Here is a 26,061-nt window from a genome sequence, read left to right on the forward strand (position 1 = left end):
CGTGCAATTCACGTGAAATCTTTCACAGACATTCCTACTAAGCTGAGGAATATATCCCACCCTTTTCACATTGGCCTGTTATAGCGCCACCAACAGGTGGATTTTGCAAAACCCATACCCAACCCCAAATTATAAAAAAAAAAAAACGAAACTATTTTTTTTGCAACTGACTGGAAAATGGAAAATAAGAGTTTACATAGTTTATTTATTGAAATTTATTGAAATGTATTGAAAAGATTTCCAGCACAGGATAAAATCCTCTACGCCAGACTCATGACAGACATAAATACATATTATTTATGTCATATACATATACATATTATTCACAAGTACATACATACATACATTCGTATTTCTTTTTCTTTTTTTCTTACACTTTAAAATAAACAAAGTTTATGTGGACCCGCCCTCTTCTTCTATCTATACATAATACAGTTTCAAAGTCCTGTATTTACCTTGTATGACCTTAAGCAATAACAAAAAGCATGGCATACATCACATATATAAAAAGTAGTTATCATGAATCATGCGTAAACTAAGAACGTAACAGTGGAGTATCTATGTAAACTATACATACTATACTATATAATATATTATACAGGTGTACTATAAAGTGCTATGACTACATAAAGTGCAATTCTAGAGCTGTCTACGTAACAAGCTATAAGTCTGTTTAAAACATAATGTCTACATAATGTGCTATCTAAGGGGATAGGCTAGGGCAAGTGGATACCTTAACTATTATTCAAATACAAATTCTAAAGTCTAGGATACCTTAACTATTATTAAAATACAAATTATGAAGTCTAGGATTAACTATTATTAAAATACAAATTCTAAAGTCTAGGATACCTTAACTATTATTAAAAGTTAAAGATGGAACTATCGTGAGCTAAGCTGTGTGATGTTAAATATCAACGACCAACCTGACAATGCTCCAAGTGCAGGAGAAAAAAAGAGAGCAATATTGTGCTTCCCCCACTGAGGACGGCCACGTCTAGTCAGTCAGATTTCTCATACACCTCCATTTCCAACTGTCTTTAAGTGCCTTCCTGACTTTGTGCCCCCAACAACCTGGCCTAGCAGAGACCTGTCTACTTTAATGTGTTTTAAATTCAGAGTGCTATAATATAAGAGATGTGTGACCAGTGGCTGTAGATTCAACATGGATTATAATGATTCACTAAATAATGTTCATCCTCTCTTTTCTACCAGGAGTCATCAGGAGATGAGCAACACCGCATGGAGCCAGAAGAGAATGTCCCATTCATTTAGCTTCATAGATAGATAGACAGACAGACAGACAGACAGACAGACAGACAGACAGACAGACAGATTCATAGATAGATAGACAGACAGACAGATAGATTCATAGAATCATAGATAGATAGATAGTACTTTATTGGCAATTTAAAACAAATCACAACAAGTTGTGATCCATTAGGAAAACACCAACATGGACTATACACTAAAAAGCCGTAGTTTGTTTCCATTGTGGTCCACCTTTGAGACATAGAACAACACGCAACATACTGCACAAACATTTAAAAAAAAATCCTTATATTAAGAGTTTGAAGGCTGGAATCAAGCCAACCAGCGACAAATTAACTCCCAACACCTTTGATTCCACTCACAAGAATCGGAAAACACAAAAAAAGCTACAAGACGGTTTAAATGACCATAATATTGAAGGAACTACACAACACAGCCAATACTTTAAAACCTTTACTCAATAAAAGGTTGAATACGGTGTTTTACTTTACTTTTACTAACGGAGGACTTTGTCCACCACTGATTTCCTGCATACAGACAGTGTGGGTTCTACAGAAGCATCAAGCATAGCTTTACAAGACAGTCAAAAGTGCTAAGTCTACTCAGTCCTAAGTCTACTCAGTCCTAAGTCTACTCAGTGCTAAGTCTACTCAGTCCTAAGTCTACTCAGTCCTAAGTCTACTCAGTCCTAAGTCTACTCCTAAGTCTACTCAGTCCTAAGTCTACTCAGTCCTAAGTCTACTCAGTGCTAAGTCTACTCAGTCCTAAGTCTACTCAGTCCTAAGTCTACTCAGTCCTAAGTCTACTCAGTCCTAAGTCTACTCAGTCCTAAGTCTACTCAGTCCTAAGTCTACTCAGTGCTAAGTCTACTCAGTCCTAAGTCTACTCCTAAGTCTACTCAGTGCTAAGTCTACTCAGTCCTAAGTCTACTCAGTCCTAAGTCTACTCAGTCCTAAGTCTACTCAGTCCTAAGTCTACTCAGTCCTAAGTCTACTCAGTGCTAAGTCTACTCAGTCCTAAGTCTACTCAGTCCTAAGTCTACTCAGTCCTAAGTCTACTCAGTCCTAAGTCTACTCAGTCCTAAGTCTACTCAGTGCTAAGTCTACTCAGTCCTAAGTCTACTCAGTCCTAAGTCTACTCAGTCCTAAGTCTACTCAGTCCTAAGTCTACTCCTAAGTCTACTCAGTCCTAAGTCTACTCAGTCCTAAGTCTACTCAGTCCTAAGTCTACTCAGTGCTAAGTCTACTCAGTCCTAAGTCTACTCCTAAGTCTACTCAGTGCTAAGTCTACTCCTAAGTCTACTCAGTCCTAAGTCTACTCAGTCCTAAGTCTACTCAGTCCTAAGTCTACTCCTAAGTCTACTCAGTCCTAAGTCTACTCAGTCCTAAGTCTACTCAGTCCTAAGTCTACTCAGTCCTAAGTCTACTCAGTCCTAAGTCTACTCAGTCCTAAGTCTACTCCTAAGTCTACTCAGTCCTAAGTCTACTCAGTCCTAAGTCTACTCAGTCCTAAGTCTACTCAGTCCTAAGTCTACTCCTAAGTCTACTCAGTCCTAAGTCTACTCAGTCCTAAGTCTACTCAGTGCTAAGTCTACTCAGTCCTAAGTCTACTCAGTCCTAAGTCTACTCAGTCCTAAGTCTACTCAGTCCTAAGTCTACTCAGTCCTAAGTCTACTGACTACTAAGTCTACTGACTACTAAGTCTACTGACTACTAAGTCTACTGTATATAGATTGAGGAGCTGTTCAATGGAGTCCAATTGACAGGAGGCACGTCATCTTGACAGGCTTTGTAATTACTGTCAATGGGGTCTCTTTCTAAATACTGGATTGTTATGACATTTTACTGTAACTGATGATACAATATCTCTCTGAAGAAAATGGGGATTTCTGCTTCTGGCATGAGCTCTAGTGACGGAGACGACCCTACTGATCAAAGGTTTGAATTTACTCATTTCTCGTGCGCGTTTACAGATGCGTGCGTGTCGTTACCGATCTAGCGCGACGCTGCTTTCAACCACCTTATCGCAGACGCACCGCTCTGTTCCTGCATTACACACAGTGTCCTGAAGCATAATGAATCTACCGCTCTGTTCTGTCACATGTTCTCCCCGTGTCCCCTAGGGTGGGTACCCTCACATGTTCTCCCTGTGTCCCCTAGGGTGGGTACCCTCACATGTTCTCCCCGTGTCCCCTAGGGTGGGTACCCTCACATGTTCTCCCTGTGTCCCCTAGGGTAGGTACCCTCACATGTTCTCTCCGTGTCCCCTAGGGTAGGTACCCTCACATGTTCTCTCCGTGTCCCCTAGTGTAGGTACCCTCACATGTTCTCCTCGTGTCCCCTAGGGTGGGTACCCTCACATGTTCTCCCCGTGTCCCCTAGGGTGGGTACCCTCACATGTTCTCCCCGTGTCCCCTAGGGTGGGTACCCTCACATGTTCTCCCCGTGTCCCCTAGGGTGGGTACCCTCACATGTTCTCCCCGTGTCCCCTAGGGTGGGTACCCTCACATGTTCTCCCCATGTCCCCTAGGGTGGGTACCCTCACATGTTCTCCCCGTGTCCCCTAGGGTGGGTACTCTCACATGTTCTCCCCGTGTCCCCTAGGGTGGGTACTCTCACATGTTCTCCCCGTGTCCCCTAGGGTAGGTACCCTCACATGTTCTCCCCGTAGGTACCCTCACATGTTCTCCCCGTGTCCCCTAGGGTAGGTACCCTCACATGTTCTCCCCGTGTCCCCTAGGGTAGGTACCCTCACATGTTCTCCCAGTGTCCCCTAGGGTGGGTACCCTCACATGTTCTCCCCGTGTCCCCTAGGGTGGGTACCCTCACATGTTCTCCCCGTGTCCCCTAGGGTGGGTACCCTCACATGTTCTCCCCGTGTCCCCTAGGGTGGGTACCCTCACATGTTCTCCCTGTGTCCCCTAGGGTGGGTACCCTCACATGTTCTCCCCGTGTCCCCTAGGGTGGGTACCCTCACATGTTCTCCCCGTGTCCCCTAGGGTAGGTACCCTCACATGTTCTCTCCGTGTCCCCTAGGGTAGGTACCCTCACATGTTCTCTCCGTGTCCTCTAGGGTAGGTACCCTCACATGTTCTCCCCGTGTACACTATGCCACCAAAATGTGGAACGCCCTACCAACAGCCATTAAAACATGCGAATCCCTTGACTCCTTCCAAACCGCTCTCAAAGGGCACCTACGGACGGCTGCAATTCGAAACTGCCCCCCGTACAGTAAAATGTGAATCCCCGCCGCCCCCTTTCCCCTCACTGTATGTTTCCTTTCCCTTTTTACCTCACATGATTTCCTTTTTTTTATATAGAAGTCTATATTTGTACCATATTTGTATCAATACCCACCAAGTACGCATTCGTACCAGCACATCCACAATACTTAAAGGACCACTTCACCACTTTTCAACCTATCTTCATATAATGGGTCCTCACTAATAATCATGATAAAATGTCACGATTTTTTTCTACTCAGTCTGTGTCTCATAGGAGGGCTGTGGGCAGTTTAGAAACCGTCTTCCAGTGACATCATCATTAGGCAGATTATTTTTTAAACAAGATTTTTTTACAAAAATGTTTAGATTTTCATTATTGTGATTATTAAATTTCGCCATTTTTTTCATGATTATTTGTGAGGACCTACTATATGAAGATAGGTTGAAAAGTGGTGAAGTGGTCCTTTAATGACATGGCAGCAGCATGCAGTAGGAAAATAGCCACATATGTAAATAAATGTATTTATGAATATAGTCGGGTAGTCATAATAATATCTCTATCTCTAATGAATATAGTCAGGTAGTCATAATAATATCTCTATCTCTAATGAATATAGTCAGGTAGTCATAATAATATCTATCTCTAATGAATATAGTCGGGTAGTCATAATAATATCTCTATCTCTAATGAATATAGTCGGGTAGTCATAATAATATCTCTCTCTAATGAATATAGTCAGGTAGTCATAATAATATCTCTCTCTAATGAATATAGTCAGGTAGTCATAATAATATCTCTCTCTAATGAATATAGTCAGGTAGTCATAATAATATCTCTATCTCTAATGAATATAGTCAGGTAGTCATAATAATATCTCTCTCTAATGAATATAGTCAGGTAGTCATAATAATATCTCTATCTCTAATGAATATAGTCAGGTAGTCATAATAATATCTCTCTCTCTAATGAATATAGTCAGGTAGTCATAATAATATCTCTATCTCTAATGAATATAGTCAGGTAGTCATAATAATATCTCTCTCTCTAATGAATATAGTCAGGTAGTCATAATAATATCTATCTCTAATGAATATAGTCAGGTAGTCATAATAATATCTCTCTCTCTAATGAATATAGTCAGGTAGTCATAATAATATCTCTATCTCTAATGAATATAGTCAGGTAGTCATAATAATATCTCTATCTCTAATGAATATAGTCAGGTAGTCATAATAATATCTCTCTCTAATGAATATAGTCAGGTAGTCATAATAATATCTCTCTCTAATGAATATAGTCAGGTAGTCATAATAATATCTCTATCTCTAATGAATATAGTCAGGTAGTCATAATAATATCTCTCTCTAATGAATATAGTCAGGTAGTCATAATAATATCTATCTCTAATGAATATAGTCGGGTAGTCATAATAATATCTCTCTCTAATGAATATAGTCAGGTAGTCATAATAATATCTATCTCTAATGAATATAGTCAGGTAGTCATAATAATATCTCTCTCTAATGAATATAGTCAGGTAGTCATAATAATATCTCTATCTCTAATGAATATAGTCAGGTAGTCATAATAATATCTCTCTCTAATGAATATAGTCAGGTAGTCATAATAATATCTATCTCTAATGAATATAGTCAGGTAGTCATAATAATATCTCTCTCTAATGAATATAGTCAGGTAGTCATAATAATATCTCTATCTCTAATGAATATAGTCAGGTAGTCATAATAATATCTCTATCTAATGAATATAGTCAGGTAGTCATAATAATATCTCTATCTCTAATGAATATAGTCAGGTAGTCATAATAATATCTCTATCTCTAATGAATATAGTCAGGTAGTCATAATAATATCTCTATCTCTAATGAATATAGTCAGGTAGTCATAATAATATCTCTCTCTAATGAATATAGTCAGGTAGTCATAATAATATCTCTATCTCTAATGAATATAGTCAGGTAGTCATAATAATATCTCTATCTCTAATGAATATAGTCAGGTAGTCATAATAATATCTCTATCTAATGAATATAGTCAGGTAGTCATAATAATATCTCTATCTCTAATGAATATAGTCAGGTAGTCATAATAATATCTCTATCTCTAATGAATATAGTCAGGTAGTCATAATAATATCTGTCTCTAATGAATATAGTCAGGTAGTCATAATAATATCTCTATCTCTAATGAATATAGTCAGGTAGTCATAATAATATCTCTATCTCTAATGAATATAGTCAGGTAGTCATAATAATATCTCTATCTCTAATGAATATAGTCAGGTAGTCATAATAATATCTCTCTCTAATGAATATAGTCAGGTAGTCATAATAATATCTATCTCTAATGAATATAGTCAGGTAGTCATAATAATATCTCTATCTAATGAATATAGTCAGGTAGTCATAATAATATCTCTATCTCTAATGAATATAGTCAGGTAGTCATAATAATATCTCTATCTCTAATGAATATAGTCAGGTAGTCATAATAATATCTCTATCTCTAATGAATATAGTCAGGTAGTCATAATAATATCTCTATCTCTAATGAATATAGTCAGGTAGTCGTAATAATATCTCTATCTCTAATGAATATAGTCAGGTAGTCATAATAATATCTATCTCTAATGAATATAGTCAGGTAGTCATAATAATATCTCTATCTCTAATGAATAGTCAGGTAGTCATAATAATATCTCTATCTCTAATGAATATAGTCAGGTAGTCATAATAATATCTTTATCTCTAATGAATAGTCAGGTAGTCATAATAATATCTCTATCTCTAATGAATAGTCAGGTAGTCATAATAATATCTCTATCTCTAATGAATATAGTCAGGTAGTCATAATAATATCTCTAATGAATATAGTCAGGTAGTCATAATAATATCTCTATCTCTAATGAATATAGTCAGGTAGTCATAATAATATCTCTATCTCTAATAATAAATTGCTTTCATCCCCACAGAGAGAAGACATGGGGACCGAAGACACCCAGTCAAACTACTAGCGGACGAAGTAAGACTGGATAAATCACCTTAGCTCCTTAGCTAAGGTGATAAATCACCTTAGCTCCTTAGCTAGGTGTTTGTCTGATTGGGCCTTTTGGCTCAAAGGCTTTCTTTCAGGAAGAAACCAAAAATCACACCCATGTGAAGTGAGGGGCGCTAATATATTAAAGTCTAACTCGTGTTGCTATAGAGCACCGAAGTCCTGACGTCACTGTCAGTAGAGGGCGTCAATCCACAGGTTCGTGTACTTTTTATTTGCATTGTAATCTCCATTTTAGATCGCCTCCTATAAGAACTGTGTTTGAAAAATAAACCGATCACCCCGGCCTTTTCACTCATATGGATATGAAGCATCGACTGAAGGTGGAAATGTACAAATATACCCAAAGAGTAACAAAATAAGCGGTATAAACGAGCCAAACAACCCAGAGACTACATTTCCGGGTAGGCGGGGTGGCTGCATCTGCCCGTCGCACAACAGAAACTGACATAATTACGTTATTTTTATTTTTATTTTATTGATATTTAATGTTTCGTGGTTAGTACGAGTCGAGTCACCACCAGCTGAGCTTACGTCAACGAGGAATCTCAGGAACGCAATATGTTGACAGCTGGGCGTGACGTATATTAGCAGCGACATTGCCTTCATATGTAGTTTCAAGGCTTTTGCGGCCACATTAATTACATTTTCTCCAGAAACTGGCTGTATCAAATGAATGGACATCATTAACGACGCACAGCCACTCCCCTGACAGAAACGCCGAGGTGGTCGGTTTATTTTTCAAACAGTTCTTATATGAAGTGATCTAAAATCACACAGGGAAGACATATTTGAATATTATAACCACACCTGGGGGTCTATTAGAGTAATGTTAACTCCATAGACACATACAAAACACCTGGGGGTCTATTAGAGTAATGTTAACTACATAGACACATACACAACACCTGGGGGTCTATTAGAGTAATGTTAACTACATAGACACATACACAACACCTGGGGGTCTATTAGAGTAATGTTAACTACATGGACACATACACAACACCTGGGGGTCTATTAGAGTAATGTTAACTCCATAGACACATACAAAACACCTGGGGGTCTATTAGAGTAATGTTAACTCCATAGACACATACAAAACACCTGGGGGTCTATTAGAGTAATGTTAACTCCATACCCACATACAAAACACCTGGGGGTCTATTAGAGTAATGTTAACTCCATACAAACATACAAAACACCTGGGGGTCTATTAGAGTAATGTTAACTCCATACAAACATACAAAACACCTGGGGGTCTATTAGAGTAATGTTAACTCCATACAAAACACCTGGGGGTCTATTAGAGTAATGTTAACTCCATACACACATACAAAACACCTGGGGGTCTATTAGAGTAATGCTAACTCCATACACAACACCTGGGGGTCTATTAAAGTAATGTTAACTCCATACACAACACCTGGGGGTCTATTAGAGTAATGTTAACTCCATACAAAACACCTGGGGGTCTATTAGAGTAATGTTAACTCCATACACAACACCTGGGGGTCTATTAGAGTAATGTTAACTCCATACACAACACCTGGGGGTCTATTAGAGTAATGTTAACTCCATACACAACACCTGGGGGTCTATTAGAGTAATGTTAACTCCATACACAACACCTGGGGGTCTATTAGAGTAATGTTAACTCCATACAAAACACCTGGGGGTCTATTAGACAATTTAGGCATTTAGCAGACGCTCTTAATCCAGAGCGACTTACATTAAGCAAAAACAAAAAGCATGGCATACATCACATGTATAAAAAGTAGTTATCATGAATCATGCGTAAACTAAGAACGTAACAGTGGAGTATCTATGTAAACTATACATACTATACTATATAATATATTATACATGTGTACTATAAAGTGCTATGACTACATAAAGTGCAATTCTAGAGCTGTCTACATAACAAGCTATAAGTCTGTTTAAAATACTATCTAAGTCTACATAATGTGCTATCTAAGGGTCTAGGCTAGGGCAAGTGCTACGGGCCATGGTGGAGTCTGAAGAGGTGGGTTTTCAGACTACGGCGGAAGATTGGGAGTGAGGCTGCAGTTCTGACTGCAATGGGAAGTGCATTCCATAGTTTTGGAGCCAGAAGGGAGAAGAGTTTGGGACGTGTGGAGCGTTGTCCCGGCGTTTTTAGTGAAGGTACCTCCAGCTTCCCTGCGTTGGCTGATCTGAGTGAGCGGGAGGGTTTGTAGGGTACGATCATACTTGTGAGATATGGGGGGGCCATGCCTTTGGTTGCTTTGAATGCCAGCATCAGAGTTTTGTATTCTGTGCGGGCAGCGACTGGGAGCCAATGGAGCGAGCGGAGAAGGGGGGAGACGTGTGAGAATTTTGGCTGGTTGAAGACCAAGCGTGCTGCGGCATTTTGGATCAGTTGGAGGGGCTTAAGTGCACATGCCGGTAGGCCAGTAAGGAGGGAGTTGCAATAGTCAAGTTTTGACAAGACTGTTGTCTGGATTAGGAGCTGGGCTGACTCCTGGGTGAGGAACGGTCTAATTCGTCGTATGTTGTAGAGTGTAAACCTACAGGATCTAGTGACAGCTGTGATGTGTGTTTTGAACGAGAGCTGACTGTCCAGGACAACACCAAGGTTCCTGGCTGTCGGGACAGACTTTACCAGGGCGTTGTCTACGGAGATAGTTAGCTCCCGCATAGGGCAGGACTTAGCTGGGAAGAACAGAAGCTCAGTCTTGTCTGGGTTCAGCTTGAGGTGGTTGGAAGACATCCACTGTGAGATGTCAGCCAGGCATGCAGTGATGCGCTCTTCTACCTGGGTGGCAGAGGGGGGGAAGGATAGAAACAGTTGTGTGTCATCGGCATAGCAGTGATAGGATATATTGTGAGCAGAGATGATGGTGCCAAGGGATTTAGTGTACAGTGAGAAGAGGAGGGGACCAAGTACAGATCCCTGTGGGACCCCAGTTTGGAGGGTGCGGGGGGGTGATAGCAAACCTTTCCAAGAAACCTGGTAAGTCCGGTCAGAGAGGTAGGAGGAGAACCACTTCAGCGCCGTCCCGCCTATGCCTAGATCAGCTAGGGTGCCTAGGAGCAGCTGGTGGTTCACTGTGTCAAATGCCGCCGATAGGTCTAGGAGAATCAGGACTGCAGAGTGGGAAGCAGCCTGGGCAGCATGTAGTGCTTCTGTGACTGCGAGGAGTGCAGTTTCCGTGGAGTGTGCCTTCTTGAATCCTGACTGGTTGGGATCCAGCAGGTTGTTCTCTGAGAGATGGAGAGAAAGCTGGTTAGAGACAACACGTTCAAGGGTTTTGGAAAGAAAGGAAAGGAGTGATACCGGTCTGTAGTTCTTGACATCTGAGGGGTCAAGAGTTGGTTTTTTGAGGAGTGGTGATACCCTGGCTGACTTGAAGGCAGATGGGACGCAGCCTGAGGTTACTGAGGTGTTGATAATGGAAGTGATGAAGGGGAGCAAGTCAGGTGCGATGGTCTGGAAGATTGGAGACGGGGCGGGGTCGAGAGGACAGGTGGTAGGTCTAGTGGATGTGACTAGTTTCAGGACCTCATCTGGGGATAGAGGAGAGAAGGAGGACATGCATGGTATGTTATGGTTAGCATTGGTTGAGTCGAGTGCTTCTTTATGGGGGAGGGGGGTAAAGGAGCTACTGATATCATCAACCTTCTTTTCGAAGTATTTGGCAAAGGCCTCCGCGGTGAGGGATGAGGGTTGAGGGTTGAGTGGGGGGAGGGGGTTTAAGGAGGGAGGAGAAAGTGGAGAAGAGTTTCCTTGGGTTAGAAGTGCAGGATTGGATTTTGGTGTGGTAGAAGGAGGTTTTAGCGGTGGTTAGTGAGAGGGAGAAGGCAGAGAGGAGTGAATGAAAGTGGGAGAGATCATCTGGTAGCTTTGTCTTGTGCCACTTCCTTTCAGCTGCCCTGAGAGGTGTTCGTTCAGATCTGAGGGTTTCATTAGAGTAATGTTAACTCCATACACAACACCTGGGGGTCTATTAGAGTAATGTTAACTCCATACACAACACCTGGGGGTCTATTAGAGTAATGTTAACTCCATACACAACACCTGGGGGTCTATTAGAGTAATGTTAACTCCATACAAAACACCTGGGGGTCTATTAGAGTAATGTTAACTCCATACAAAACACCTGGGGGTCTATTAGAGTAATGCTAACTCCATACACAACACTTGGGGGTCTATTAGAGTAATGTTAACTCCATACAAAACACCTGGGGGTCTATTAGAGTAATGTTAACTCCATACAAAACACCTGGGGGTCTATTAGAGTAATGCTAACTCCATACACAACACCTGGGGGTCTATTAGAGTAATGTTAACTCCATACACAACACCTGGGGGTCTATTAGAGTAATGTTAACTCCATACAAAACACCTGGGGGTCTATTAGAGTAATGTTGACTCCATACAAAACACCTGGGGGTAATGTTAACTCCATACACAACACCTGGGGGTCTATTAGAGTAATGTTAACTCCATACACAACACCCCCTATTAGAGTAATGTTAACTCCATACACAACACCTGGGGGTCTATTAGACTTCGAGTGATGTTAATCCATATATGAATACAAAACAGAAAAAGCAACAGAACTATGTCACTCTTTAATTATTTACTACATAGTTCAAAGACAGGCTTCACAAGTTATTGCTCTTTTATAGTATATATAGTTTTTGAGTGGTGCAACCACTCCAAGGAACAGCAATGTCCTCACCTATGTGACTATGTTTAGAGTACCAGTAGGGGCAAAAGTGGCGCTGTTGTGCCAGAAACAGAGAGAGAGAGATAGTGTTGCACTGTTGCCTGCTAATTACACAGAGAGAGAGAGATAGGCAGGGGGAGAGGGGAGTTGCACCACTCAGTTCACACAGGTGTGATTTCCTTTTTTAAATGAATCATTACATTTCCTTTACAGGTCTTTAAAATGTATTCCTTCTCTCCTCATATCAGATGTCAGTGTTCAGGAGGATCTAAAGGTCTATAAGGTCACTTTGGACGGTCTTGATGGTGTGACATACGCCACTGAAGTGCCCTCCTCCATCTCCAACATCTACACAGACCTCCACCTATCAGCGGGAGGGAGTGAAGGGGTTAATCAGCAACATGAGGTGTGGCAGCTTGAGACCGCCTCCAACATGAAGACCCTCCATGACGTCCTAATCAAGTGCCGTGCCGTCTTTAAGACCCTCCTCCCTGGCAGAGACACACCCAGCAGCAGAGTTCTGACCAATGGCATCGCTGGCATCGGAAAGACATTCTCCGTGCGTAAGTTCGCTCTGGACTGGGCAAGAGGTTTGGAGAACCAAGACATCATTCTCCTGGTTCCCTTCTCATTCCGGGAGCTGAACTTGGTCCGAGATGAGCCGCACAGTCTTCTCTCACTGATCAATGTTTTCCATCCAACGTTGGAGAGCGTCACAGCAGAGCTGCTCGCTGCCTGGAAATGGAAAGTTGGCTTCATCTTCGATGGTCTCGATGAAAGCAGGTTTCCGCTGAAATTTCAGAACATTGACGTCGATTCTGACGACTTCGACAACAATGACATCATCTCTAATGTCAAGAGGATATCATCAGTGGGCATGCTGCTGACGAACCTCATCAAGGGGAATCTGCTCCCCTCGGCTCTCCTCTGGATAACCACCAGACCTGCAGCAGCCAATCAGATCCCTCCTGCATGCGTTGACATGGTGACAGAGATACGAGGGTTCACAGACCCCCAGAAGGAGGAGTTCTTCAGGAAGATGTTCAGTGAGGACGAGGAGCTGGCCAGCACCATCATCTCACACGTGAAGACATCAAAGAGCATCCACATCATGTGTCACATCCCAGTCTTCTGTTGGATGACCGCTACCGTTGTGGAGGACCTGGTGAAGACAGACGAGACAGGACAGCTGCCCAAGAGCCTGACCGGGATGTTCAGCCACTTCGTGTGGCTCCAGTTAAGGAGGATGAAGATGAAGTATGACGAGACTCATGGCGTGAAAAGAAAAGAAAAGAAAAAGAAAAGAAACAAAAAAGAAAGAAACAGAGAAAAAAGAAAAGGGGAGACTGATGTTGATGTTGTTGATGACTGGGATTTTCTCCTGAAGCTGGGCAAGCTGGCGTTTAAACATCTGGAGAAAGGCAGCGTCATGTTCTACCAATTAGACCTGGAAGAGTGCGGTCTCGATGTGAACGACGCCGCACTGTACTCGGGAGTGTGCACAGAGATCTTCAAAGAAGAGACCGTTCAATTTCAGAGAAAGGTCTACAGCTTTGTTCATCTGAGCATCCAGGAGTTCCTGGCTGCAGTCTACCTGATGCACTGTTTCACACAGGAGAACATGGAGGCAGTGAAGACATTCCTGGGAGTTGATGTCAGTTCCTTGGAGGACTTCCTGCAGAGAGCCTCCGAAAAGGCCCTGAAGAGTAAGAACGGCCACCTGGACCTCTTTGTCCGCTTCCTTCATGGCCTCTCACTGGAGTCCAACCAGAGTCTGTTAGGAGGCCTGCTGGGTCACACAGAGAACAGTCCAGAGGATATCCAGAGAGTCATCGACAACCTGAAGGAGATGAAAAATGAGGATGGGCGTCTCTCTCCTGACAGATTCATCAACATCTTCCACTGTCTGATGGAGATGAACGACCACTCATTACATCAGGAGATCCAACAGTACCTGAAGTCAGCGAACAGATCAAAGACAGAACTGTCTCCATCCCAGTGTTCAGCTCTGGCCTTCATGCTGCTGACGTCAGAGGAGGTTCTGGAGGAGTTGGACCTGCACCAATACTACACAACAGCATGGGGGAAAAACTGTCTGGTCCCAGCTGTGAGGAACTGCAGAAAGGCTCGGTTAGTAGTCATGTGAATAGAAAACCTATTAGAATAGAATCAATCTACCATGTGTATGTGTCATTTTACATTACGGTACGGATGGTATATGTATATATATTTTTTACATAATTAAAATACAGCATTTTTGCCTAATGAAACTGACTGACTTTCATAGTTCTGACTAGTTCTGACTTTCAAAATTCATTGATCATAGAAGTTACACTGTAGTATTAATACAGATTATCTGTCTTTCACTTGTTTTCTGGTTCCCTGTTCTTATATGACCTGTCAATAGCTGACCAACTAGACTGTTCTTATCTGACCTGTCAATAGCTGACCAACTAGACTGTTCTTATCTGACCTGTCAATAGCTGACCAACTAGACTGTTCTTATATGACCTGTCAATATCTGACCAACTAGACTGTTCTTATATGACCTGTCAATACCTGACCAACTAGACTGTTCTTATCTGACCTGTCAATAGCTGACCAACTAGACTGTTCTTATATGACCTGTCAATAGCTGACCAACTAGACTGTTCTTATATGACCTGTCAATATCTGACCAACTAGACTGTTCTTATATGACCTGTCAATATCTGACCAACTAGACTGTTCTTATCTGACCTGTCAATAGCTGACCAACTAGACTGTTCTTATATGACCTGTCAATATCTGACCAACTAGACTGTTCTTATATGACCTGTCAATATCTGACCAACTAGACTGTTCTTATCTGACCTGTCAATAGCTGACCAACTAGACTGTTCTTATATGACCTGTCAATATCTGACCAACTAGACTGTTCTTATATGACCTGTCAATATCTGACCAACTAGACTGTTCTTATATGACCTGTCAATATCTGACCAACTAGACTGTTCTTATATGACCTGTCAATATCTGACCAACTAGACTGTTCTTATATGACCTGTCAATATCTGACCAACTAGACTGTTCTTATATGACCTGTCAATATCTGACCAACTAGACTGTTCTTATATGACCTGTCAATATCTGACCAACTAGACTGTTCTTTTATGACCTGTCAATATCTGACCAACTAGACTGTTCTTATCTGACCTGTCAATAGCTGACCAACTAGACTGTTCTTATCTGACCTGTCAATAGCTGACCAACTAGACTGTTCTTATATGACCTGTCAATATCTGACCAACTAGACTGTTCTTATATGACCTGTCAATATCTGACCAACTAGACTGTTCTTATATGACCTGTCAATATCTGACCAACTAGACTGTTCTTATCTGACCTGTCAATATCTGACCAACTAGACTGTTCTTATATGACCTGTCAATAGCTGACCAACTAGACTGTTCTTATCTGACCTGTCAATAGCTGACCAACTAGACTGTTCTTATCTGACCTGTCAATATCTGACCAACTAGACTGTTCTTATCTGACCTGTCAATATCTGACCAACTAGACTGTTCTTATCTGACCTGTCAATATCTGACCAACTAGACTGTTCTTATATGACCTGTCAATATCTGACCAACTAGACTGTTCTTATCTGACCTGTCAATAGCTGACCAACTAGACTGTTCTTATATGACCTGTCAATATCTGACCAACTAGACTGTTCTTATATGACCTGTCAATATCTGACCAACTAGACTGTTCTTATCTGACCTGTCAATAGCTGACCAACTAGACTGTTCTTATCTGACCTGTCAATATCTGACCAACTAGACTGTTCTTATATGACCTGTCAATATCTGACCAACTAGACTGTTCTTATATGACCTGTCAATATCTGACCAACTAGACTGTTCTTATATGACCTGTCAATATCTGACCAACTAGACTGTTCTTATATGACCTGTCAATATCTGACCAACTAGACTGTTCTTATCTGACCTGTCAATAGCTGACCAACTAGACTGTTCTTATATGACCTGTCAATATCTGACCAACTAGACTGTTCTTATATGACCTGTCAATAGCTGACCAACTAGACTGTTCTTATCTGACCTGTCAATAGCTGACCAACTAGACTGTTCTTATCTGACCTGTCAATAGCTGACCAACTAGACTGTTCTTATATGACCTGTCAATATCTGACCAACTAGACTGTTCTTATCTGACCTGTCAATAGCTGACCAACTAGACTGTTCTTATATGACCTGTCAATATCTGACCAACTAGACTGTTCTTATATGACCTGTCAATATCTGACCAACTAGACTGTTCTTATCTGACCTGTCAATATCTGACCAACTAGACTGTTCTTATCTGACCTGTCAATATCTGACCAACTAGACTGTTCTTATCTGACCTGTCAATATCTGACCAACTAGACTGTACACTAGACTGACCAACTAACTGTACATTTACATTACAGTGAATTTCCTTGAACATGAACTTGATCTAATCTGTGTTGATAATCACTGATTTTACAGACTTGTTGGCTGTGACCTCCAAAAGGTAGAATATGAGATCGTGTGTTCAGCTCTCAGCTCTAATCCTTCACATCTGAGAGAATTGGACATCGGTTATAATGACATAACGGATCCATCCATGGACCTGCTCTCTGCTGGGTTGAAGAGTCCAAACTGTCAACTGGAGATACTGAGGTCAGATTATTAGTTTGATTAGTTTATTTATTATGTATTGTTTGATAATAATAACAATAAGAGAGTGAATAAAGTTGACATCATGGTATCCCACACTGATTAGAATACTCACTCTCGCATCACAATGCTACGGTACAGTAACTACAATATGTGATCCATCATGGCTGCTAGGGAATTATCATTATCAATGCTACGGTACAGTAACTACAATATGTGAACTAATGAGGTACAGTGATTACAGTATGTAGAGCCTTGTTGACATGCACATTATTCCTGCCTGCCTTCTCTTTCCATCTCTTGGGGTCTTTACTCCAAAGCTCTGATATTCAGTCCAGATATTTCATGTGTAATTACAGACTTGCTGGCTGCACCTTCACACAGACAGGATTTGAAGTTCTGCTCTCAGCTCTCAGCTCTAATCTTCTCCATCTGAGAGAATTGGACCTCAGTTTCATCTGCCTGCAGGAATCACAACTGCTCCAGCTCTCTGCGTTACTGAAGAGTCCACAGTGTAGACTGCAGATCCTGGGGTAAAGAATGTGTTCTCTCTGTGTGGATCTTTATTTTAACATCAACAGACTCAGTCATTGTCAGCCTTCTCGACAATGACGAGGTCGGGCATGGCCAGGTCACAGAGGACTTCTTGTCCTGTTGCAACGATGCGTTCCTTGAATTAAACATCTCAAAAACAAAAGAGCTCTGTATTGACTTCAGACGTGGTCCCCATCCCACCCAGAACACTGATATCTGTGGCCAGCCAGTGGAAATCGTACCCAGCTATAAATACCTGGGCACGATTATTGACAGCAAACTGAAATTTGATGTAAACACTGACATGCTGTGTAAGAAGGGCCAGCAACGCCTTTTCTGCCTAAGGAAATTAGCCAGATTTAATGTCGACAGAGACCTGATGAAACAGTTTTACAGTGCCTATGTACATTCTGTTATCTCCTTCTCTATCATCTGTTGGTATGGCAACCTCGCCATTAAAGAGAAAAGATATTGTGAAAACTGCCTCCAAAATTACTGGCATTCAGTTGGAGAGCCTCGATCCTTTTTACAATAGACAGCTGCTCATGAAGGCCAGGCCATTCGGCAGGATGATGCCCACCCACTGGAGTCAGAGTACAGGCTGTTGCCATCGGGCCGTCGTCTGCGTGCCCCCGTTATCAAAAACAACAGATATAAGCACTCCTTTGTCCCTGCCTCGATTCGTTCAGTCAACGCTGCCAGTAACGTAATGTAAATGATGATAATATGTTGCTGATGATGACGATGTTGAAGCAATGCCGGCACTTTATATCCTAGCACTTTTTTCTGAATGTAGCCTTTTTTATTTTTTTATCTTTGATTCTATACCTGCACTAGATCTGTTTATGCTATGGTGTCTGTTGTTGTCCTGTATTGTTTGTATGTTTTAAACCACTACTCTTGCTGTAAACCTAATCTCCCTTCTGGGACTCTAATATTTGATTTGATTTGATTTATTTAGAAAAGCATCCACACACGTGTGTGAATGGAGACCTTGAACCTTGTTAAATGTGTATTTCTCTGCAGGTTGTCAGGCTGTGGAGTCACAGAGGAAGGCTGTTCTGCTCTGGCTTCAGCTGTGACCTCCAACCCCTCCTCCAAGCTGAAACAGCTGGACTTGAACTTCAGCCACTTAGGAGGCTCTGGTCTGAAGAAGCTGACTGCTGCTCTGGAGACTGTCAAGTGAGTCGACTATAGGACTGTGTCCATGTTGGTCAGTAGACTATAGGACTGTGTCCATGTTGGTCAGTAGACTATAGGACTGTGTCCATGTTGGTCAGTAGACTATAGGACTGTGTCCATGTTGGTCAGTAGACTATAGGACTGTGTCCATGTTGGTCAGTAGACTATAGGACTGTGTCCATGTTGGTCAGTAGACTATAGGACTGTGTCCATGTTGGTCAGTAGACTATAGGACTGTGTCCATGTTGGTCAGTAGACTATAGGACTGTGTCCATGTTGGTCAGTAGACTATAGGACTGTGTCCATGTTGGTCAGTCGACTATAGGACTGTCCATGTTGGTCAGTAGACTATAGGACTGTGTCCATGTTGGTCAGTAGACTATAGGACTGTGTCCATGTTGGTCAGTAGACTATAGGACTGTGTCCATGTTGGTCAGTAGACTATAGGACTGTGTCCATGTTGGTCAGTCGACTATAGGACTGTGTCCATGTTGGTCAGTAGACTATATGACTGTGTCCATGTTGGTCAGTAGACTATAGGACTGTGTCCATGTTGGAATGTGTGAGTGAATGGGTGAATGTGTGTGTGAATGGGTGATTGTGTGAATGGGTGAATGTGTGTGTGAATGGGTGAATGTGTGTGTGAATGGGTGATTGTGTGAATGGGTGAATGTGTGTGTGAATGGGTGAATGTGTGTGTGAATAGGGGAATGGGTGAATGTGTGTGTGAATAGGGGAATGGGTGAATGTAATGCACAATCTATGTAAAGTGCTTTGGATAAAAGTGCTATATAAATGCACCATTTGTTTATTTATTTCAACTAGAAACATGTGTTCCTCAGAGCACAGGTCTCCGCCAGGACGGGTATTATTGTGGGCCAGCAATTTTTCTCAGACAATCGTTCATGAGTTGAAGCATTTTGTTCAAAACACACCACTCCTCAATCTTATCCAAATCTGAGAGCTACGTCTTAATCACATGACCATAGAGATATGGTACCAATGTGTGTGATGTTTGGACAGAGTCTTAATCACATGACCATAGAGATATGGTACCAATGTGTGTGATGTTTGGACAGAGTCTTAATCACATGACCATAGAGATATGGTACCAATGTGTGTGATGTTTGGACAGAGTCTTAATCACATGACCATAGAGATATGGTACCAATGTGTGTGATGTTTGGACAGAGTCTGTGGGAGAATGATGACAAAATGTGTTTAGTAAATATTTGTTGGGACTAAAACAGGCCGATGTGAGACATTAAGCAGCAGTGGTTTTGACTTGATTCATTGTTGTTCTACTTCCTACAGTGTGACTCATGGAGGAGAACACTGGACTAAACCTCAACTCCTTACAACACGTGAGTCTGTCTGTCTGTGTCTGTCTGTCTGTCTGTCTGTCTGTCTGTCTGTCTGTCTAACCCAATTAAGACCTGGAACACACCTGTGTCACCAATTAGTTTTTAACCACTTTAACCATTATTTTAAACTTTAGCTGTTGAAAAATAGCAGATCTACAAGCTCATAGCACGGAACCGAGTGCCGCGCTACAAGCTTGCTATTTGTTTTAAACATGAAAATGTGGGGCAAATCTTTGAATATATATTCTTTCACATTGAATGTTTTTACCTCATATCTTTGCTGCTGAGGGGTCCCTGGAACAACATATTTTCAGATGGGGGTCGGTGGCCAAATACAGATAATTTTGGGGGTCCTTGACATGAAATAGTTTGAGAACCACTGACATAGAAACATGGGGTTTAACCCTGTGAGAACCACTGATATAGAAACATGAGGTTTAACCCTGTGAGAACCACTGACATAGAAACATGGGGTTTAACCCTGTGAGAACCACTGACATAGAAACATGGGGTTTAACCCTGTGAGAACCACTGACATAGAAACATGGGGTTTAACCCTGTGAGAACCACTGACATAGAAACATGGGGTTTAACCCTGTGAGAACCACTGACATAGAAACATGGTTTTAACCCTGTGAGAACCACTGACATAGAAACATGAGGGTTTAACCCTGTGAGAACCACTGACATAGAAACATGAGGTTTAACCCTGTGAGAACCACTGACATAGAAACATGGTTTTAACCCTGTGAGAACCAGTAGAAACATGGGGTTTAACCCTGTGAGAACCAGTAGAAACATGGGGTTTAACCCTGTGAGAACCACTGATATAGAAACATGAGGTTTAACCCTGTGATAACCACTGATATAGAAACATAGGGTTTTAACCCTGTGAGAACCACTGACATAGAAACATGAGGTTTAACCCTGTGAGAACCACTGATATAGAAACATGAGGTTTAACCCTGTGAGCACCACTGATATAGAAACATGGGGTTTTAACCCTGTGAGAACCACTGATATAGAAACATGGGGTTTTAACCCTGTGAGAACCACTGATATAGAAACATGGGGTTTTAACCCTGTGAGAACCACTGATATAGAAACATACATTTTAGAAAAATGTCCATGATTGTGATGATTTGTAGAATCTAGCCTCAGTTAACATCTTACTTGCCCGGTACGGGGTTATTTCATCCAATCTAACACATAACCTTTTTTTATAATTAGTCGGGATGATTTAGATCGCGAGTTATTAATCGTTTGCCCGCCAGGAACATAGGAATATTAACACGTAGAATCTTGTAGCCTGCCACAAACGGAAAAGCCGTTTTAACAGCGATGTATTCATTAATGCATGTTTTAATACGATCGTATCGAAATCTACCGTCCGTTAGCTTTGTTATGCTTCTGACCCAATGGGCGCGGCCATTTTGAAAATGCGCGCGCATCCACTTACATTGCTGGCTCTGTTTTCAGACGGCTTTATCTCACAGAAGCGACATTGCAGGGGTCGCTTTGTCCCAGACAAGCGTTTTCAACGGCCTGTAGCAGGCGCTGTGATACTCGCGGTCCACTTTTTCCACCACCGACCGAGAGAACAAGCACCAGCTTCGTCAACACACACGGAATGGTTTCATAGTAAAATGCGATTACGGATATTTGGCTCTTCAAAGTAAGTGTCACGCGCGATAAAACCCTGGCAGGACGCGGCGGAGGGATTAAATAATGGTAGCGGGAGCCCAAGACGTCCACAGACGTCCAGGGAAATCCCGCTATGTAGTGCCCAAGACGTCTGTGGACGTCCTAGCAAATAAAAAAACAATATGTCAAAAAAATGAATGTAAAAAGTGGGCACCCTGGGTTACTATTTTGAAAGTGTTGTGTGGCACACAATGTGTTAACGTTTTAAGATTTTCGTTGTCGTCGGCTAAACAGGGGGGGCCATTTCCGATGTCGAGGATTGCGCAACACGCGCTCCTAGGCTGTGGAGCGATGCTCCTAGGCTGTGGAGCGATGCTCCTAGGCTGTGGAGCGATGCTCCTAGGCTGTGGAGCGATGCTGTGGAGCGATGCTCCTAGGCTGTGGAGCGATGCTGTGGAGCGATGCTCCTAGGCTGTGGAGCGATGCTGTGGAGCGATGCTCCTAGGCTGTGGAGCGATGCTGTGGAGCGATGCTCCTAGGCTGTGGAGCGATGCTCCTAGGCTGTGGAGCGATGCTCCTAGGCTGTGGAGCGATGCGACCGCTTTTGATATCATTAATCTCCGTCGTTTTAATCAATCTCCGTTTCGGGCATCCGACCGTACTAAGTAACGGGACAGAGAACTCCGTCTGGGACCCTTAAACTGTGTGTGTGTGTGTGTGTGTGTGTGTGTGTGTGTGTGTGTGTGTGTGTGTGTGTGTGTCTGTGTGTCTGTGTGTCTGTGTGTCTGTGCGTGCGTGTGTGTGTGTGCATCATTCAGTGCATGCTGTATTTAATGTGTACTGTGTTGTTTTCTCATCAGATTTCCAGCGTCTCACACTGGACACAAACACAGCACACATAACCCTCTCTCTGTCTGAGAACAACAGGAAGGTGACACGGGATGATCGGGTTAATTCATATCCTGATCATCCTGACAGGTTCGATGTCTCTCCTCAGGTTCTGAGTTCAGAGAGTCTAGATGATGAGCGCTGCTACAGTGAGATGGAGTTCAGTGGAACGGTTCAGATAGGACTGACTGACAGAGACATCAGTAGGATAGGACCCGGTCTGGACTGTGTGCTTGGAGACACTGAACAGTCCTGGAGTCTGCTCTGTAGTCATTACTATTACTCTGTTCAACACAATTGTAAGGAGAGTGCCCTTCCTATCCTTCCCTCTGGCTCCAACAGAGTAGCCGTGTATCTGGACCGTCCCGCTGGGACTCTGTCCTTCTACAGAGTGTTAGAGGACACTCTGACTCACCTGTACACCTTCCAGGCCACGTTCACTGAACCTCTCTATGCTGGCTTTAGGCTTTACCACGGCTCCTCTGTGTCCCTGTGTGAGGACAGACAGGCTGTGAGGAGAGACAGACAGGCTGTGGGGACAGACAGACAGGCTGTGGGAACAGACGAGTGTGTTGTATCATAATGTAATAATCAGGAACAGGTGTGGGGTGGGGTGGGGTGTTTACATAATCAATATGTTTTGGTTTCCATGGGGGTCACTGTTAGGGTCATCTGGGGTCACCGTTAGGGTTCATCTGGTGTCACCGTTAGGGTCATCCGGGGTCACCGTTAGGGTCATCCGGGGTCACCGTTAGGGTCATCAGGGGTCACGGTTAGGGTCATCTGGGGTCACTGTTAGGGTCATCTGGGGTAAATGGTAAATGGTGCATTTATATAGCGCCTTTATCCAAGGCGCTTTACATAGATTGTGCATTACATTCACCCATTCACACACACATTCATACACCGATTGCGGCGGAAGCCATGCAAGGTACCAACCAGCACATCGGGAGCAATTTGGGGTTCAGTGTCTTGCCCAAGGACACTTCGACATGTAGCCAGGAGGAGCCGGGATTCGAACCGCCGACCCATGGATCATTGGACGACCTGCTCTACCTCTTGAGCCACAGTCGCCCCGGGGGTCACCGTTAGGGTCATCTGGTGTCCCTGTTAGGGTCATCCGGGGTCACCGTTAGGTCATCTGGGGTCACGGTTAGGGTCATCTGGGGTCACTGTTAGGGTCATCCGGGGTCACCGTTAGGGTCATCTGGGGTCACTGTTAGGGTCATCTGGGGTCACAAAAGAAAGATGCAAACGGATATTGTGAAAAATGCCCATCTAATCAGTGGCGTGCACAGATGGACACATATATATTTGTTGTTGTACAGTGTACAGTATGTGGACCATGGTGGCATTGATCAATTCTTGATAAAAAGCTTCTAATATATTATTTAGGCCCCAAAATCTATAAATCTCACACTATTAAGGAAACCGGCCGGTTCCACCCGCTGCACAAGGTGCCCTTTTTCACTTGAGCACCTGCCCCTCTAAATGTCTGTGTGCACGCCACTGTCCTGCCCCTCTAAATGTCTGTGTGCACGCCACTGTCCTGCCCCTCTAAATGTCTGTGTGCACGCCACTGTCCTGCAGCCCCTGCTGCGTTTCCAATAGCTGCGGATGACAGTGTGAAGGCAAACCGCAGCAAATTAAATATGCAAGAAGTCCCAATTCTCCTCCCATTCTCATCGAGTCTACCGAAGTATTAGGTGGGAATGTGACCTAAATGTCTGTGCACGCCACTGTCTACAAGCTCACAGTGCCATAACCGAGTCCAAGTAAATGTAACGCCTCGACTCAATTCCAAGTGCCTGTTGGGATGGATAGAACATTTAAAAATGCATATTGTATCGTTGTATTGATCATTTATTTACATTTACTCCAATGAAGGGTTTTGAACATCATTGTATTTTATCTAAAATGTAATTTCAATTTCATTTTTTATGTTGAACCATTTCATGTCTATCATATATTCAAGAAAGTGAAATGAATGCTGTTGTATTTACATTGTACCGAAATTACATGAATTAATACAGCATTGTTAATAAAATAACTAAAATAATTTTGGATGTGACCTTTTGTGGTGAGGGTCATTCACCTTTCTGTATACACGCACGCACACACACACACACGCACGCACGCACACACACACAGAGTCTCTATGTGGTTACGCAACATGTTAAGTGAGTCCCAATAGCAAAAATAGCCGATCCACAAGCTCAAAGCGGGTCACAGTGTGACGTGTTTTGCATGTCTTAATGACTGTTGGTAGGGCGTTCCACATTTTGGTGGCATAGGAGCGGAAATTATTTAGTCCCTTGTTTGTGCCGAATCTGGGTTGCACATGGTTTGTTGAACTCCATCTGGTGTTGTGGGTGTGGACTTTGTTGACATTAAGGAAGTATTTAGACAGGTACATGGGTATCTTAGTGAAGTATTTAGACAGGTACATGGGTATCTTAGTGAAGTATTTAGACAGGTACATGGGTATCTTAGTGAAGTATTTAGACAGGTACATGGGTATCTTAGTGAAGTATTTAGACGGGTACATGGGTATCTTAGTGAAGTATTTAGACAGGTACATGGGTATCTTAGTGAAGTATTTAGACAGGTACAGGGGTATCTTAGTGAAGTATTTAGACGGGTACATGGGTATCTTAGTGAAGTATTTAGACGGGTACATGGGTATCTTAGTGAAGTATTTAGACAGGTACATGGGTATCTTAGTGAAGTATTTAGACAGGTACATGGGTATCTTAGTGAAGTATCTAGACAGGTACATGGGTATCTTGGTGGTGTAGTGAATCTTGTGGACCAGACCCATTGCAAGATGCTGTACTCTGTCGTCAACCATAAGCCAACATGCTACATTTATACTATAGTATTATGAGTATGAGAAGTTATTCAGTCCATTCTGGGATGAAATGGTGCTCTTTTTGACGATTTCCACCCTCTCCAGAGAGCCGCAATGCATGTCCTAGCAAAAATAGCTGATCTACAAGCTCATATACCTCTAAATTATTTTAGTTTTAGTCAGTCTTTTCGATAATTTTCATTTAGTTTTACTCACATTTTAGTCACCTGGAATGTTTTAGTGTTTAGTCTAGTTTTATTCGACTAAATATAAGATTTTAGTCGACTAAATCTACAGTTGATTTAGTCGACTAAAATGTATCTTGGCGGGTCTTGATGCCGTCGTCATGGCTGACGACACTTGCTGAAAATAGCCGATCTACAAGCTCACAATGCGTCTCAGTGTGATGCGCTATGAGCTTGTAGATCTGCTATTTTCAGCATGCAACCAAGTGTAAAATGACTTGTACTGGATCTCCACTCGTCCCCTTCTAACATTTTAGTCTAGTTTTTTAACCTATGACCCTTGACCTTCAACCCTGATAAAAGTAAGTAAAATGCATGTAATATATATATTTTTTGTGATCATTAGAATGTCTGGAACATTTCAT

General features: G+C 42.3%; 1 protein-coding gene across 3 annotated transcripts; it reads left to right on the forward strand.

Moving 5' to 3' along the window:
• Nucleotides 1-2,887: 2,887 nt before the first annotated feature.
• Nucleotides 2,888-24,659, forward strand: LOC306918227 (NLR family CARD domain-containing protein 3-like). Of its 3 annotated transcripts, none has more exons than XR_013789308.1 (9): nt 2,888-3,209; nt 7,488-7,537; nt 12,531-14,412; nt 16,818-16,991; nt 17,348-17,521; nt 18,549-18,704; nt 20,019-20,068; nt 22,573-23,400; nt 23,737-24,659. XR_013789308.1 is itself a non-coding variant. In XM_079531099.1 (8 exons), exons 1-8 carry the CDS (start codon nt 3,151-3,153, stop codon nt 23,181-23,183), a joined length of 3,156 nt encoding a protein of 1,051 aa, XP_079387225.1. In that variant the 5' UTR covers nt 2,888-3,150; the 3' UTR covers nt 23,184-24,659. The 3 variants fall into 3 exon arrangements, 1 of the variants encoding a protein (XP_079387225.1); XR_013789309.1 differs by having other exon boundaries at nt 22,573-23,356; XM_079531099.1 differs by having other exon boundaries at nt 22,573-24,659.
• Nucleotides 24,660-26,061: the final 1,402 nt, after the last annotated feature.

This window comes from Electrona antarctica (genome assembly GCF_951216825.1).
Source record: "Electrona antarctica genome assembly, contig: scaffold_112, whole genome shotgun sequence".
Classification (NCBI taxonomy): Eukaryota; Metazoa; Chordata; class Actinopteri; order Myctophiformes; family Myctophidae; genus Electrona; species Electrona antarctica.

Bases quoted from the DNA above. Each gene is read 5' to 3' on its own strand.
- LOC306918227 (XM_079531099.1), top strand. From the start codon at position 3,151: ATGGGGATTTCTGCTTCTGGCATGAGCTCTAGTGACGGAGACGACCCT. The intron at 14,413-16,817 runs GTTAGTAGTCAT...CTGATTTTACAG, and splicing joins AGGAACTGCAGAAAGGCTCG to ACTTGTTGGCTGTGACCTCC. The intron at 16,992-17,347 runs GTCAGATTATTA...GTGTAATTACAG, and splicing joins TGTCAACTGGAGATACTGAG to ACTTGCTGGCTGCACCTTCA.